Here is a 16,428-nt window from a genome sequence, read left to right as displayed (position 1 = left end):
ACTTTTTATATAATATTTATTCCACTGTCTGGCAAATAATGTGACTGAACTCTGCAGTTACATTCCGTCTCACAGAATCAGGAATTGAAGGCTATTCAGAGAAAGGCAACTAGAACAGAGATAGTTCATGAAACTATGTCTTGTGAGGACAGAAGTGAGTGTACTTGGCATGGGGAAGAAAAAGACCAAGGGAAGATGTGACAGATATTGTCAAGCTTCACATGAATGAGAATTAGTAATAGGTATTATTTATATACATGTACATATGCATGAGTGTGTTATGGAAGGGTCCTCAGACCAAAAGGTGGAAATTATAGGGAAGCAGTTTTCAAACACTAGAAATCTTTCCTAATGATTATGACTGTTCATATATCCTAAAGTATTTATAGCAGCACTTTTTGTGAAAGCAAAGAACTGGAAACAAAGAAGATGCTCTTCACTGGGGGAAAAAGAAAACTCGCATGTCAAAAGGATGTTCATCAAAGGGTATTTTTTTCCACTGGGCTGGGAGATAGGAGTAGGCTACAACTCTAAATTTGCATTCCCAACTGGGGCAATATTCTGGCTGCTCCAAAGATGCTTCCTCAACTTTCTCTTACATAGGTTATAAATGATCTCTCTATTACAGGGTTTCTAGGCTGGTGATTGGTGTGGAGCAAGATGCTACCTGTTATCACCATTTTAAGAGCTATATGGTACAGAAATTTGTAGAAAGACATGAGAATATGAAAGTGGAAGGTTACCTAAATTATTAATAACAAGAAGGTTACTGAAGGTCTTATATGAGATATTTGGGCTCAGATGGTTTATTAATAGCATTATTATGGAGAAAAGACAGAAAGGTCCTTTGAAGGGAGTGAAACAAAAAGGAAAGAGTTTATGGGATACATGTTAATTACCAGGAAAGTACCAGGTGGTTTTGGATTATTCTCTAAAGGACTTATTCATGTGCTTATGCTTTTCCCAGCTCCTTGGGATTTGACATGTGAAATACTAGCTAAAATTTCATATTAAAGAGGGAATAAAACTTCTACAGAAAGATGAAGGGAGCAAAGGTCTTACTTATTAACACAGTTATGTATAAATATATCCATGTATACATTTTATAGGAAATAATATTCACTCATTTATATTTCTCGGAGCCATGGAGGATAGTACAGTTATAAAGTTCTAAGAAGAAAATCAGATTCTAATACACATTAAAAAATAGGGGCTACATTTTGATTACATCAAATTAAAAAGGTTTTGTACAAACAAAACTAATGTAACCAAAATTAGAAGGGAAGCAACAAATTAGGAAACAATCTTCATAACAAAAACCTCTGACAAAGGTTTAATTACTCAAATTTATAAAAAGCTAAACCAATTGTACAAAAAATCAAGCCATTCTCCAATTGATAAATGGACAAGGGACATGAATAGGCAGTTTTCAGCCAAAGAAATCAAAACTATTAATAAGCACATGAAAAAGTATTCTAAATCTCTGATAATCAGAGAGATGCAAATCAAAACAACTCTGAGGTATCACCTCACACCTAGCAGATTGGCTAACATGATAGCAAAGGAAAGTAATGAATGTTGGAGGGGATGTGGCAAAGTAGGGACATTAATTCATTGCTGATGGAGTTGTGAATTGATCCAACCATTCTGGAGGGCAATTTGGAACTATGCCCAAAGGTCAATAAAAGACTGTCTGCCCTTTGATCCAGCCATAGCACTGCTGGATTTTTACCCCAAAGAGATAATAAGGAAAAAGACTTGTATAAGAATATTCATAGCTGTGCTCTATGTGGTGGCCAAAAATTGGAAAATGAGGAGATGCCCTTCAATTGGGGAATGGCCGAACAAATTGTGGTATATGTTGGTGATGGAATACTATTGTGCTCAAAGGAATAATAAAATGGAGGAATTCCATGGAAACTGGAACAACCTCCAGGAAGTGATGCAGAATGAAAGGGGCAGAGCCAGGAGAACATTGTACACAGAGACTGATACACTGTGGTACAATCAAACGTAATGGACTTCTCCATTAGTGGCGGTGTAATGTCCCTGAACAATCTGCAGGGATCTAGGAGAAAAAAAACACTACTCTTAAGTAGAGGACAAATGGTGGGAGTAAAAACACCAAGGAAAGGCAAGAGCTTGACTACAGGGGTGGAGGGGATATGATTGAGGAAAGACTCTAAATGAACACCTTAATGAAAATACCAACAACATGGAAAAGAGTTTGGATCGAGGACACATGTGATACCCAGATAATCAGAAGCACGCATCGCCATTGGGAGGGGTGGGGGTGGGGGAGAAAAAGAAAATGATCTTTGTTTCTAATGAATAATGTTTGAAAATGACCAAATAAAAAAATGTTTAAAAGGAAAAAAAAATAGGGGCTACAGAACTATAGAATCCAGACATCCTGCAAAAAGCATCACAGAAGTCAAAATTCTGTCTCACATATTAGAAGGTATCTGGTTCAGCAAACATGTATTTACTGAGTAGTTTTCATGCACAGCTATTCTTTCTAAAGGACTTACTTTCACAAGGATTTATTTCTCAGGTGGATAGGATGCAAAGGAATTACTGGGCTTTTATTCTTCTCTTTGGGGACTGCACATTAACTTTATAATTTAGTTCCATGGTCACAAATACAGTTCAAAAATATCATACCCAATTCTCTTATCTCTAAATGAGATAAAACTATACTCAATTCAACAAAATAAGAACAGTTTGAACTACTAGTCTAAGTGGGGGTAAACCAGTTTTATTTCTATTGATAAAAGGCAGTTTATTGACAAAAGGTTTTTTAAAATTGGTATATTGAAAAAATGACATCATCAATGATATGAGTTGTGTTTTTTTTTTTTAATGCCCATCAAGTCTAATTAGGAAATCCATACCCTCAAAATCCAAAATCACAACTATATGAAATACAGCGTGCAGGTAAGTATTGGCATGCAAGCTAATATATATGGGTACCAGTGTTTTGATGACCTCTTACTTAAATTAAGGATAAATCTTTTAAATTAAATGACATAATGCAAATTTATTAATAAGGGCAAAATCTATTAAAAAACACTTAAGTAAAAAAAGGCAAATTTTCAAAGATACAATTTTTCCTTAGAAGGGGAACATTTTATTTTCATTTTCAAACACCACAAAGTTGCAAGTTACTACTCATAATAAAATGGGGGGAAAATTGAATTTGGAATCAGAAGAGTTTTGGGTATATATCTTAGCGTACAATTTTATTATGTGGGTAATGCTAGGAAAGTCAGTTAAGTTCTCAAAGCAACAACTTTATTTGTTCAATGACATAATATTTTCACCACATCCCATGAGGGTGCTATTAGGAAAGCATTTATAAATCTTAAAATATTTTATAAATGTGGACTTATTTCCTAGTGAGCTCTTTGTCCAAGTACTTTCTAAACAACTAAATAGTGCAGAACTAAAACTTTCCATTTATTTTATTTAAAAAAAGACCTATCATATTAAATGCCTTATTTGTTGTGTGCTTTTTAATGTTAGTTTAGTATTTACTTACATGCCAGACAAAAATAGTGATTTTTAACAACTCATAATAACTGAAAATCACAACAGTGAAAACAAAAATCTGATAAACCAAGTATAAAAACAGTTGAGACATTTGAAAATATACAGTCACTAATTATATATAATCTATAATAAAATGAAATAACATATGCAAAGTGCTTTACAAACCTTAAACTGCTATATGAATGCTAATTATGATTATTATCCAATGATATTACTATCAGGTATCAAAGACAGAGGAAACCCCCCCTCCCGAAGAATAACATTTTTTTTTTTGGTCATAGCTCAAACCCTAGAAACAAAATAGATGCCCATCAATTAAAGAATGGCTGAACAAATTGTGGTACAGGAATACTATGCATTATTTTATCATAAAAAATGATGAAAGACAAATTCACAGAAATGTGGAAAGACTTGTATGAATACATACAGGGTGAAATGAGCAGAACCAAGAAATTAATTTATATAATGATCAAAATAATCATGTAAGGGACACAGCACTGAAAGACGCCAGAACTCATGGCTTCAAGAGACTGAAGATCAATCCTACCTCTCTCTTTCTGGTATATTATGTGGTAATACTTTCTAATAGTTCTGGTGGGATTCTGTGCACACCTGTGTGGTCTTTCCTTTTAGCTGCTTGCTTTTCTTTTTCTTTGACCTGCGAGCTTTGGCATTTTGGCTAGAATATTCCTGGGTACTTTCAATTTGGGTTTACTTTCTGAAGGTGGTTGGTGGATTCTTTCTTTTTTTTTCACTTTGTCTTCAGACACTAATCAATGGGAGTAATTTTATTGGATGATTTCTTAAAATAGGATATCCAACTTTGTTTGGTTGTGATTTTTCAGGGAAGCTAATTATACTTAAATAAGTTCTTTTTGGTCTGATTCCCAGATTAGGTTAAAAAAAAATAGCTAATACTTTCCATGTTCTAGTATTTCTTTGGTTTTTTCCCCCCTCATATACCTTGTCTCACTGGATCACTCTGTTCCAATCTCTACACTCCATTTTACCATTTGACAACTACTTTCTTTGTATTTTCTGTCTTTTCTTCAAAGCTCTTTATTTTCCCTCTACTTTCTCTTCAAGACATCTGGCTTACTTTTTTTCAATCTCTTTATTTCTCTCATTTATTCTCAGTACATTTGTGAACAAGCTATTCTTTTCCTGAGACTCTTTGATGTCCTTGTTCCGATTTCAACTCAGGCTTCTCAACCCATGGTATTTCTTCACTATATTTGGACATTTTTCTGCCTACTCATCTTTCCAGCCTCCATTACTAGATGGAGCTTTTGTTCAAGAGCCAGGCTATGTCCCCTTTCCCCCTCTACTGAATGGGGTGGAGGTAGGTTGTGCCTGATCCTGTCTCTTCTGCAATTCTGATACCACTGCTGCTCTCATGAGGCTATTCCGAATGGGACAGCTTTTCCCCCCATAGATCTGCAGCCCTCCCTGAGACCTAGAAGTAGGCCTAGACCTTTCCCTCTGCAGCCACCTCTGGTTTCTTTCTCCATTCATCTCCTGGTGATTCACAGCAGGTGCTGAACTGAAGCTTGTCTCTACCTTCTTTTCTTGCTCCATATCTTGCTGTACCCTCCCACAGGCTGGGAGTTGGCTTTGTCCCCTGGAGGGTGCTCAAGGAGTCTTTTCCTCATTCCTGTGTCCTGGATCCCCCTGTGTAGTCACCAAAGACAGTGCTCATTTAAGACCTAGAGGATCCTAGGCAAATGTGCACTGCACCCTCTTACATCCCTGCCAGGGTATTTGTCAGGGGGACCGGGATAAGTTAGGACCTTCCCCTGTTGTTTCTTGCCCCTCTTGGCAGAAAGGTGTTGATGGATAAGGGCAAAGATACACAAATGAGACATGTGTTCTCATATGTGGCTAATTTGCAGGTTTGTTTTGTTTCACTATACATAGGCTATAAGGGACAGTTTTCTATTTGGGGAATAAGAAAAGAGAGAATGGTAGATACTTAATGATCAGTGACAGATAGAAAAAGAGGAACACAGATACACCCATTTTTTTTTTTAATTAAACCCTTACCTTCCGTCTTGGAGTCAATACTGTGTATTGGCTCCAAGGCAGAAGAGTGGTAAGGGCTAGGCAATGGGGGTTAAGTGACTTGCCCAGGGTCACCCAGCTGGGAAGTATCTGAAGGCAGATTTGAACCTAGGACCTCCCGTCTCTAGGCCTGACTCTCAATCCACTGAGCTACCCAGCTGCCCCCTGATACACCCATTTTTAAGAATGCACAGAACAAAACAAAACAAAAAAAAAAGGATAGGTGGGATACAAACATGGACCATTTTAAACTTTCTTATTACAAGATAACTATTCCAACTATCATATATTTTTAAAAAACATACAAGACTGGTACTTCCAAAAAAAAAAACAACTTGAAAAGGACATTTTCACAGATTCATCCCCATTTTTAACTTCAGCTGTATTAGCTCTGAAATTCACATGCTATACTAAGGATTTCCCTTCTACATACCTTTAATATAACCCTTTTCACGTACAGCTTGCAAAGTAGGTCGTCTAGTAAGAAACTTCTTCAGATTTTTTTTTGTCTTCTTCTGCTCTGAAGAATCTATGCTCAAAACTTTCATTGCTTAAAGGGAACAAACATTAGTATTTAATAAACATTTTTTCCTCAACAAACTAGACAATTCACCTAGTAGTGTGAATGATAACATTCTAGTTTGTTGATAAGTCACACTAATTCACTTAATGAACACAACTTAATGTGATACTGGTACTTAAAAAAATTACTTTTATCATCCTCATCAGACCAGAAATCTGGTTTCACTTAGAGAATTATTGGGGTTTTATTTAAATCTAAGTATCTTCATAGTGAACAGGACAATTTGGGAAAGTTTAAGAATGCTTTCTTTCATCACTGAGGTTTTTAATCACATAGCACATTATTTAAATACCTAAATTTCTATGACAGTTACAAAGAAAAAAAATTTAAAGCAAAATTCCTGAAGATGACTGTGTATGCCCATAATTGGGAAAGTTGAGAGCATAGAAAGAGTAATCCCTGTAGCTTAGCAACCCACTTGCAAATAATAAAAGCAAATCACTCTGTGTATATTAGTAGATATTCATATTGTAAGTAACAAATTCAAGGCAGAATGTGGATGGACTGTGAAAAACAATAATTTCTAATCACTTAATTAAATTGAAAAGTAAAAATAAAACAACAACTTAGTCTAAAGGAGGTAGGTCAGATTCAAACCAAGCAAGGTCAGGAGTCATTATTTCATGGTCATTGCCAATGGTCTTCTTAAATAACCTTTATTCTGTCTTTGATCACTAGGATTCTGAAAAAAAAAAACAGTGGGGGAGAGTCCTAAAAGATGCTATGCTAAAGTAAATGGTCATAGTTAAGGTGCCTCCCATTTTTGGCTTCCTGTATCTTATAAGAACCCCAGTCCTTCTGTGATTACTATGCAAGAACAAATGAGTGATACTAAGATTATAACTGAATCCAAGACATTGCCCTTATATTTTCAAATGTTTAAAGTTTGGTCATGTAAAAGGTATCAAATACAAAAAACCATCTTAATACTTCTTTCTAGAGTATCAAATCACTTATATCTCCATTCCATGGACTATTCTATTGGCAAGTCTACCTTCCAATTATGGTCTTTGGCTAAATTAATAAAATTGTGGAAGGTTGACTGTTATATTATGGTAAAATCATAGCATAAAAGAAAAAAAATTGTTGAATTTTGAGACAAGCCAATAAAATAAAGGATTGAGATGATTCAAATGAAGCACTTGTTTCAGAATGAAATTTATAGGTCAATGACATATGTAAAACCCAGTGGAATTGTTCATTGGCTATGGGAGGGAGGTGGGATGAGTGGAGGAAAAGAACATGTACCATGTAACCATGGAAAAGTACTCTAAATTAATTAAATAAACTTAGAAAAAAGAAATTTATAGAAAATTAAGGGGGAAAAGGAAGCTAATGTATCAGGATAATTTGCTTTATAGCTTTTTATAAAATAATGTGATTTATTTTTTTAATAAAGTGGGAGAAAAAAACATGGTTTTTATAGTTTTTAGATAGAGATACAAACTTGTGATGGGTTCAAAAGGATGAATAATGATAAAAAAGCTTACAACGTAGTTTCTTAGAGTCCTTATGATCCTTTTCTTTGTCATGTTTTTCCACTCCTGGGGAATCTGGTACCTCTTCTTCAACTGCTTCATCACATTCATTGGCCTATTGATTAGAAATTTCCCATACATATGTTGATTCAATTTAAACTAAATTATTCTACAACTCTAAGAAAGATGAATAATTGACTTTTCTAAAAGTAAACCATTAGTAAAAAAAAACAAAAACTTGGCTCTGTGTATGGATCTTTATAAACTGATTTTCTTATTCTAGATAATATTTAATTCTCTCCTTTGTATATGGATAGATGGATGTATATGGATACCAACAGGATGGATGTAGATCAAGTTCTAGTGATAGGTTTACACAGATTTATTTCTATAGGGCCATATGTGACACTGAGCAATAGTGTACAATAGTGTACACAACAAATGGGGAGGGAGCCATAAAATGTTAGCCTGAAGGGGCCTACATATTATCTGATTTCCCTTATTTACCACATAAGAAAATGGAGGTTCACGGGATAAAGATTATACAAGATTATACTTTTATTTGCCCAAGGTCAAAGATTAAGTTAATAGCAAAAGCAGTTTAGAACTCTCCTCACTTCTGCCTCTTGGAACCCTTAGATCTCCCTTCAGGGGCTGCTACAAGTCACAGTTTCATAGTGTTGGGCTTTGGAGTCAGGAAGAGTAGAGTTCAAATCCAGCCTGAGATGCTTATTAGCCACATGACCCTACCATTTTAATGTGTCTCAGCCTCAGGTATGATTTTCAGGACTGTAGGAAAAGTGACTTTTCAGGTATTTCCTTTCTTGGTGAGTTGCCTAGAGCAGAGGTTAAATGATTTTGGGACAACAGGTAAATGTCACACAGGTAAGATGTGAATATGGGTTTTCCTGGCCTAAAGGTAAAGGCCAGCAGCACTAGGGAGCATGCAATTTCTTAAGCTATGATTTACTTATACTTCTAACATGACTAACAGAATATCTGAAAGCAGTGAAAGCAGTGATCCATTTGGGGAAAGCTCAGAAAAAGGTGCTGCAGTGAGAAGGGCTGGGGCAAAGGGCTAAAACCTCTCATCCCAGCATTTCTGATAGACCTGTGATCTCCCAGACTGGGGATTCCTCCAAAAGCACAGATCTCCTCTTCTTGTACTCCTAAGGGAGGCTGCTCACAATGGGAGAGGCTTTCCTCTGATCTCTTAATGGATATGAAGGAGTACAAGTAGAGTGTATGGAGCATCCATCTGTTATCCTTTCCTTTTACTATATAAGGGACCCACACCTTTTTTTCCTGTCATGTAATATTTTGAGATCCTAGTGTACAAATTTTCACTAGTAATAAGCTATAGACCATATATATCTAGCATGAATCTTATCTAATTAAAATTCTGCTAAAGGCACTCTCCAACTACTGCATTAGTTTTTGAACTACTGGTTTTCAGTTCAATATATGTATTATTTCCATTTTTTACTTTTAACATTATTTTATATATTTTAAGTAACAAGTTTTAAAAATGAATTTGCCCTTCCCACTACTGATTCCTCATGTCCCAAATGAGCAAGCTTAAAAAAAAAAAAGAATCTTTTAGTATAATCATATAGTATGCACACAATAAGATTACAAATATAAATTTAAATATAAATATAAACTCCCACATCAGCTATGTCCAAAAAAATTATAAATTTCTGGATTTAAAGATCAACATATCTTTGTCAGGAGATGAGTGGCTATTTCATCTTCACTCCTTTGGGTTCCTGGTTTATCAATAAAATATTGAGAATGCTAAAGTCTTTCAAAGTTGTTTTTCTGTCATCATTATGCAAATTGTTCTCATAGTTTTACTGACATCACTTTATATCAATTCTTAAGGGTCTTCCTTGGTTTCCTTCAAAACCGTCCATTTTTTGATCTCAAGAACAAAATAAAATCCTATTATAACTATCTCAGGCACTATTGTTAAATGCTATACAAATGTTGCTTCACATATTATCTCATTTGGACCTCACAAAAATCCTGGAAGGTAGGTGTTATTATTATCATCCTATTTTACTGTTAAGGAAAGTTAGGGAGAAGTTGGGTAAGTGACCTGCCTAGAATTACACAGCCAGTAAATGTCTGAGTATGGATATGGATTTGGGTCTTCCTGATTCTAGGTCTCAAGCTCTCTCCTGTGTCATCTAATATTCTATTGCATTCATTATAGAAAAATTTGTTGTGGTATCTCTAATGGTAGTATACTTCCCTCCAAATTTTGGCTACTGAAAAAGGGGCTAATGTACATGTAACTCCTTTACCTCTTAAAAACAAAACAAAACAAAAATCTTTGGGACATAGGCCTACTCTATTTCTAGAGAAGTCAAGAGAGTATGAAATAGTTTAGTAACTTTTCTAGGGATAGTTCCAAACCACTTGCCAGAGAACTAGGCCAATACACAGATCTAACAACAAGGCCCAAGTAGTCCTATTTTTCCACATTTGTCATTTTCCTTTTTTTGGTCATCTTTGCAAGTCTGATATGTGTGAGCAGTAACTTCAAAACTGGTTTCATTTATATGTTTCTAGAATTATTAGTGATTTTGAGTATTTTTATATGATTGTTGGTAGCCTATTTTCCCAATTATTTAGGTTTGTATATCTTTGAAGAGCACTTTATAGTTAGATTCATCTAGTCTCTGAATGAAACTTGGAAGATACTACCATTCTATAGCTTTTGTAATTATTTTGAGTGGAATTTCTATTCCTGGGCTCTTTTTACTAGGTTTTATAGATAGGAAGGTTGATGATTTGTGTAGCTTTTACCTTATTAAATTATTATGATAGCTTATTATGTTTATAGTCTTCCTTATGTATAACTAATTCTGCATTTCAGGTATAAATCCCAATGTGGTCATAGTATGTAAAATCTAATGTTATTACAACTTACTTTTTAATATTTTATTTAAAATTTTTGCAATTGTGTTCATTAATGATATTGGCCCTCAGTTTTTGGGGGTTTTACCCCCTGTTTTGTCTCTCCTTTCTCTGATTTGGGTATCAAGACCATATTTTTATCACATAAAGATTTAAAATATTGATGAGAATGATAATACATTCATTGGTTTCTGGGAACTCTTCAACAACATGGCAAATGTCTTTATATGCTTCTTTAGCAAAATATTCAATCATAGCAGACAGAGAACCTATGTGCATTGAGGAGGAAAGACTAGCTAAAGGACACTGGAGAAGAGAGCAAATCAACTCTGAAGATTAACATAAATGAAATAACATACCTGATTACTGATGGTACAATGAAGAACTTTGATCCAATCATTCATAAGAGTGTCATTGTCACACTGAATTAACAGCTCAGTTCCTTGGCGTGTTTTTAGCTAAAGAAAGGAGCCATGTACAATTAAATCAGTGCTAAAAACATATTAAGAAGTTTTTGAACAATTCATGCTTTTATGTAATCACCAATTAAGGCTAGATCCACTTTCATCTTTATTTCCTCACTGCTTTGCACACAGTGAGGTTCAATAATTTGCTGGTTAATGGATGTTATCTAAAGATTAAAAGGGGCTATAAACAGTTAGAAGGACTATATAAGTTGTTATTATTATTATTATTATTATTATTATTATTATTATTATTATTTTAAAAGCCCTTACCTTCCATCTTAGAATTGATACTATGTATGGTTCTAAGGTAGAAGTAAGTAGAAGTAAGGGCTAGGCAATGGGGGTCAAGTGACTTGCCCATGGTTACACAGCTAAGAAGTATCTGAGGCCAGATTTAAACCCAGGACCTCTCGTCTCAATCCACTGAGCCACCTACCTGCCCCCACATCAATTATTTTTAAAAACTAAAGCATTTTACATAGATGTACAGTTAGGACATTTCTTTTTGTGAACATTTATGCCCACTTGTTATCTTATAGTTTTGACAATCGCATCTGCCAATACACTGAAACTGTTCATTCTGTATATTTGGAGTAAGGATGAAAATCAGAGAATGGTAAGGAATCAATATTCCTTTGCATATATACTAAGATATTTTTTTAGAAATATAGCTTTAGGATGCAAATAGTGTGAGAATGTCTTGGATTTAATAATAAGAAATATAGCCATATGAATTGGTAAAGAAATCATAGTATATGACACACTAATGTGTTGAAGACAGGGATTTTTAAAGTCTAAACAATTATCCTTCTCTTCTAAAAATAGATCAAGTTTTTATGGTTGTCATAAAATATTATATAGAATGTTATGTATTTGTATATATTAGACAATATTGTGCATTATATGTTGATATATCTTAATATTATATAAACAGAATATTATTTTATTATTAATATTTTTGGAGAAAGGCTACTAAACTGAGTGAAAATTCTTACCTAAAATGAAGCACTATATTTAACAAGAAACTGGAAAAAAAAAAAACATTGCCACTTTAATAATTTAGTTCTAAGTTTTTCACAGGAATGCTTGAAGGGGAAATTTGTAGATGCTAAATTCCACATTTCCTACTGGATACTATCTTGACCTTTCTGAAATGACACCTTTTCTCCTGGAATAGTGGGGTCAAAAGTCAGATTATTATCTCTAATTGTTTCATTATAAAATGGCATAATATAATAGGTATCCAAGCCCTGGTACATAATATTGGGACATTCCTTTAGATAGTTAGATCTATTTTGTAAGAGGATGATGAAGGAGTGGTAGTAATGATCACAGAAAAGATAAATAATAAAGAATGAGTCAACAATTTATGTAATTAAGTTCAAGATTTTGACACCGTGAATTCTTTAAAAATTGGAATATTATCCAAAATAAAATGTTCACACAAGACAAACCGTATTAAACTGAAGACTGCCATTTTCCAAATATTTTTTAAATATAAGTTTTTAGCCAAAGATGTGAAATGTACTTAAAAAACATAAATTACCTCATATACATTCTTTTTGCTGGATTTATCTTTTGAAGCCAACTCAATCGTTGCCCCTTTGAGGTCCACAGTGAACTCAGGCTTAGACTGATTACCCCCAAACTTAATTTAGAAAAAGAGAAACAAGCTTTTATTATGTAGTTTATCTTTTTTTCAGTCATACTTTCTTTCAAGTTCCCAATATTAATAAACAATAGAGCATAAGAAATATCTTCTCTTTTAAGACTGAAAACCATTGAAAAGGTACTGTTTCTAGCCATAGATTTTACTTGTTAGTAGTATAAGTATCTATATAAGATGGTCAAAGCCAAACTGAAATATAAACACCAAGATCAAATTAGTTTTTGGTGGTTGGAAAAAGTATTAGTTTAAAAAATTTATCAACAAAAGATATATGTTAAAAATGAGGAACAAATTGTCTCCTACATTAAATTTTAAAACCGTATTTTAAAACTAAGTCAATATACTTATTGTTTATCTTTTAAACTGGTCATTCTAGAAAGTTTCAATTAAATTACAGTTTTCTCTTCTACTATTTAGAAAAAGTCTTTAAGGTTTTCCATACAGTTACACACATTTTTTCAAGTATGTTGAGGATTTGTTTCTCCTCTAAAAAAGGGATTACTTGAATTTTTACTAGATTAATCCAAACTTTTGAATGCCTTGACAATAATCCAAATAATAAGAGTATTGATTGTTGCTTTTTAAAAAAGAAATCCATAGTACTGATGTTAAAATAATTTCTAATAAAATGATTAATCTACATCTAATTATTTAGATCTTGAATCCAAATTAATTTATATGGTTGGCTTGGGTAAGATATCCATGCACCTTTTATGACAACTTAAAGAACATGCAATTATACAGATTCATTCATAAATTTGGACTATTAGCTCAGACACAAATATTCTAGATGCCAGTTTTTATTCATCTTTTAGTACAAGACAACAGCCATTTATTTTATAATGTGTTAATGTCAATTATAGTTGTCAGTATCCTTGTGTAACTTTCTCAAAGTTTCTGCCACCAAAGGACATTATGAAATTAAAATGGACTATTATTTATTCATTGTAAAGATCAAAGAATAGTCCTGTTGAAGAGCTACATACATGCATCTTCAAATTTTCAATCATATTTTTACATTAATAATTGGAATAGATACATTAAAAAATTCACACAGTCTACAGAATTAAATTTCTAAATTCTAGGACCTAATGTTTTATCCCATCATAAATTGCTGTACATGAACAAATATATATTAAAAGAGGCAATTTGCATTGATATGATATGACCATCTTCAAATTGCAATGCTTATTATCAAAGTTCACTAAAATGGTGACATGCTATTGAGCTTCTAAGCTTAAACGCACAATTTATCAAACTCTTCAGCCACAAATCTTTTTGTCTTTTCTCCTATTTCAATCTATCCTACCAAGCTTACAATCTGCTGCCAAAGAAAACTGCTAATTGTAGTTCTTTCAAACTAAAAAAGCAGCTCATCTATAACATTTAACATTTCTTAAAAAATAACTAGTCTTTTCTATACTATATCCATAAATGTGTTCAAATGAACTCATAGAATCTTATCACACTAGCTAATATGTCACAATGAAGTTTTATCTTCTCATTAACTTAATAACAGAATTTTTATGATATGGTTATAATAAATGCCCCAAGAACCATCTTCTAAATTTTTTTTTTCGTGTTCTCTCTCATTTTCTATAGTTAAGATTTGCTGTACTACAAATCCTCTGCTCCATCATGACCCTTCAGCCCACTCTTACATAACAACAAAGTTCTGAAGCACCCTCCAGAGAAACACCAACCAGAAGCTCTCTAAGTGTTCACTGAGACAAAACACCAGGACACTAAATGGCCCAGCAACTGAGAAGAAGAAGATGGATCTTGTCTTTACCCTGCTAGGATCACTGCACTCCTCACTGGTTAGTTCATGACCATGAGCTCAGGCATCCTCTCTGGACCTCAGATCTATCTCATGTCCAGCCCAGGACAGATGAGGATGTGAAATCTAGACATGTGCTCTTTATTATAACAAAATCCCACCACAACAAAAAAATCAACTGATTTGTAACATTGTTCCAAAATTGTAACAAATTTGGTTATCTTCTCTAAGAATCCCTTGGAAATGTTGTAGAGAAGATTCCTGTTCAGAAATCTCTTCTAACAAAGATTCTGATTCTGTAGGTGCAACAAATACATTATTTCATTCATATATCTTGGAGCTAAAAAAGACTTGAGAGTCATTTAGTCTCACTCTTCTCTTAGGGATGAGGTAATCAAGGTCTGGAGAGGTTAAGTGAGATAGTATTTGTAAAGCACAAAGCCTGGCATACAGTAGGTACTTAATAAATGTGTTTCCTTTATTTCCCTAATATCCCAAAGGTAAGCAACACAATCAGTGTGTTTCAGTTTTTCTGGTCTCAAGTCCAGCATTCCTTCTCTTGAACCACTAGGCTTCCTTGCTACATTATTCATATTCATACCACAAGAATACATATTTCAAAGTAGATCTGATAAGAGGATTACTTTAAAAACACCAAATTTTTAAATTCTCTAAAAATTTACTTTTTGAGGTTCAAAACTGTTAATCTATAGATTATGATCAGAAATAGCTGACACATCTAAATAGAAGCATTTCAGCAACAAAATAATGAATAAAATGACATGAAATGGAATGCCAGAAAGATTCAAATTGCTTAGCTTAATTGCTTATAATTTTTCTCATTCAGTCCCAGGGACTCCTCATTCCATTTTTTAACCAAATGAAAGAAGGACCAAATTTGCACCTGGAAGTGAACTCGGAGGTCATCTACTCCCCATCTGGTAGATTTAGACAGAAGATTCACTTTAGTTAGGTGACTTGCACAAGGTCTTACAGCAAATCATTGACAGAACCAGGAATAAACACCCAGGTTTGTTGGGTCTCTGATCATTTTACATCATATCGCCTCCATTTCATTATTGCATTTATTCCTATGTATTCATAAGAAAAGAGCATTGCTGTGTGTGGCAAGAGGCATGCAACAGAACACATACAGTGACAGCTGAAACAGGGTGGTCAGAGTTTACAGAGGTGACAGCAGGCCGGCGGGTCACAGAATCTTTCCAAGAAGAAAGCAGGGAGAGCAGGAGCTCCGGAATTGAGCCCCGAGGGCAGAATGACTTGATGGGAAAAGGGAAGAAAGGGATGATGTCATAACAATGCATACCAGCACAAGGATGCATGAGAGGAAATCCCCACAGCCCTGGGCAGGAGAGGGTATGATTCTACAACAGACACACGACACCCAAGAGGCAGTGAACACCATGAGAATTTTTTCTTAATTTGCCACTACATACATTCTCAAGAGGGCACTTTCTAGGATGCACAATGGATACAAACAACCTATTCAAAGAAATGCATGATCATTAAAAATTAATATTTGTACAGAATTTGAATTCATTTTAAATGTCCAGAATTTGAGATGAATTTTTTAACAGTGTTGGAATATTTAAATTTAAAATAACTGGCATCTGACTAAGTACCCAGCACACTTTACAGAATGATTCTATAAAATAAAAATATGAGTCTCATGTGGGATAGTCCATTTTCTTTGCCTATTTCTTAGAAAGAGAAAATGGAAGGAGTTCAATCTTCTGGAGATTAAAAGGATCAAATCTTGAGAGTATAATATCCTACTCTTTTATAATGAAATTCTACAAAATCTAACCACTGATTAAGAGGAAAAAATCATAACTCTTCCAAATTTTGTTCTGTAGAATGTAAGGTCCTTAACATCAAGGGCTATTTTTCAT

General features: G+C 34.0%; 1 protein-coding gene across 19 annotated transcripts in view; it reads right to left on the bottom strand.

Moving 5' to 3' along the window:
• The window catches only part of ARHGAP12 (Rho GTPase activating protein 12), a 146,112-nt gene that overhangs the window by 15,627 nt on the left and 114,057 nt on the right, over positions 1-16,428 (bottom strand). For 13 of the 19 annotated variants that reach the window (XM_007504786.3, XM_007504781.2, XM_007504782.3 and 10 more), the window contains 5 exons: positions 15,670-15,795; positions 12,613-12,714; positions 10,959-11,057; positions 7,687-7,789; positions 6,047-6,163 (listed from right to left, as the gene is read on the bottom strand). In XM_007504786.3, the coding sequence (XP_007504848.1) occupies positions 6,047-6,163; positions 7,687-7,789; positions 10,959-11,057; positions 12,613-12,714; positions 15,670-15,795 (547 nt within the window). The remainder of the gene's footprint in view (positions 1-6,046; positions 6,164-7,686; positions 7,790-10,958; positions 11,058-12,612; positions 12,715-15,669; positions 15,796-16,428) is intronic. The other 6 variants (XM_056800056.1, XM_056800057.1, XM_056800059.1 and 3 more) reach the window with 1 other exon arrangement.

This window comes from Monodelphis domestica, chromosome 5, assembly GCF_027887165.1.
Source record: "Monodelphis domestica isolate mMonDom1 chromosome 5, mMonDom1.pri, whole genome shotgun sequence".
In the NCBI taxonomy this organism is placed as follows: Eukaryota; Metazoa; Chordata; class Mammalia; order Didelphimorphia; family Didelphidae; genus Monodelphis; species Monodelphis domestica.
The sequence above is the reverse complement of the archived record's forward strand: the minus strand, read 5'-3'. Positions and strand labels throughout refer to the sequence as shown.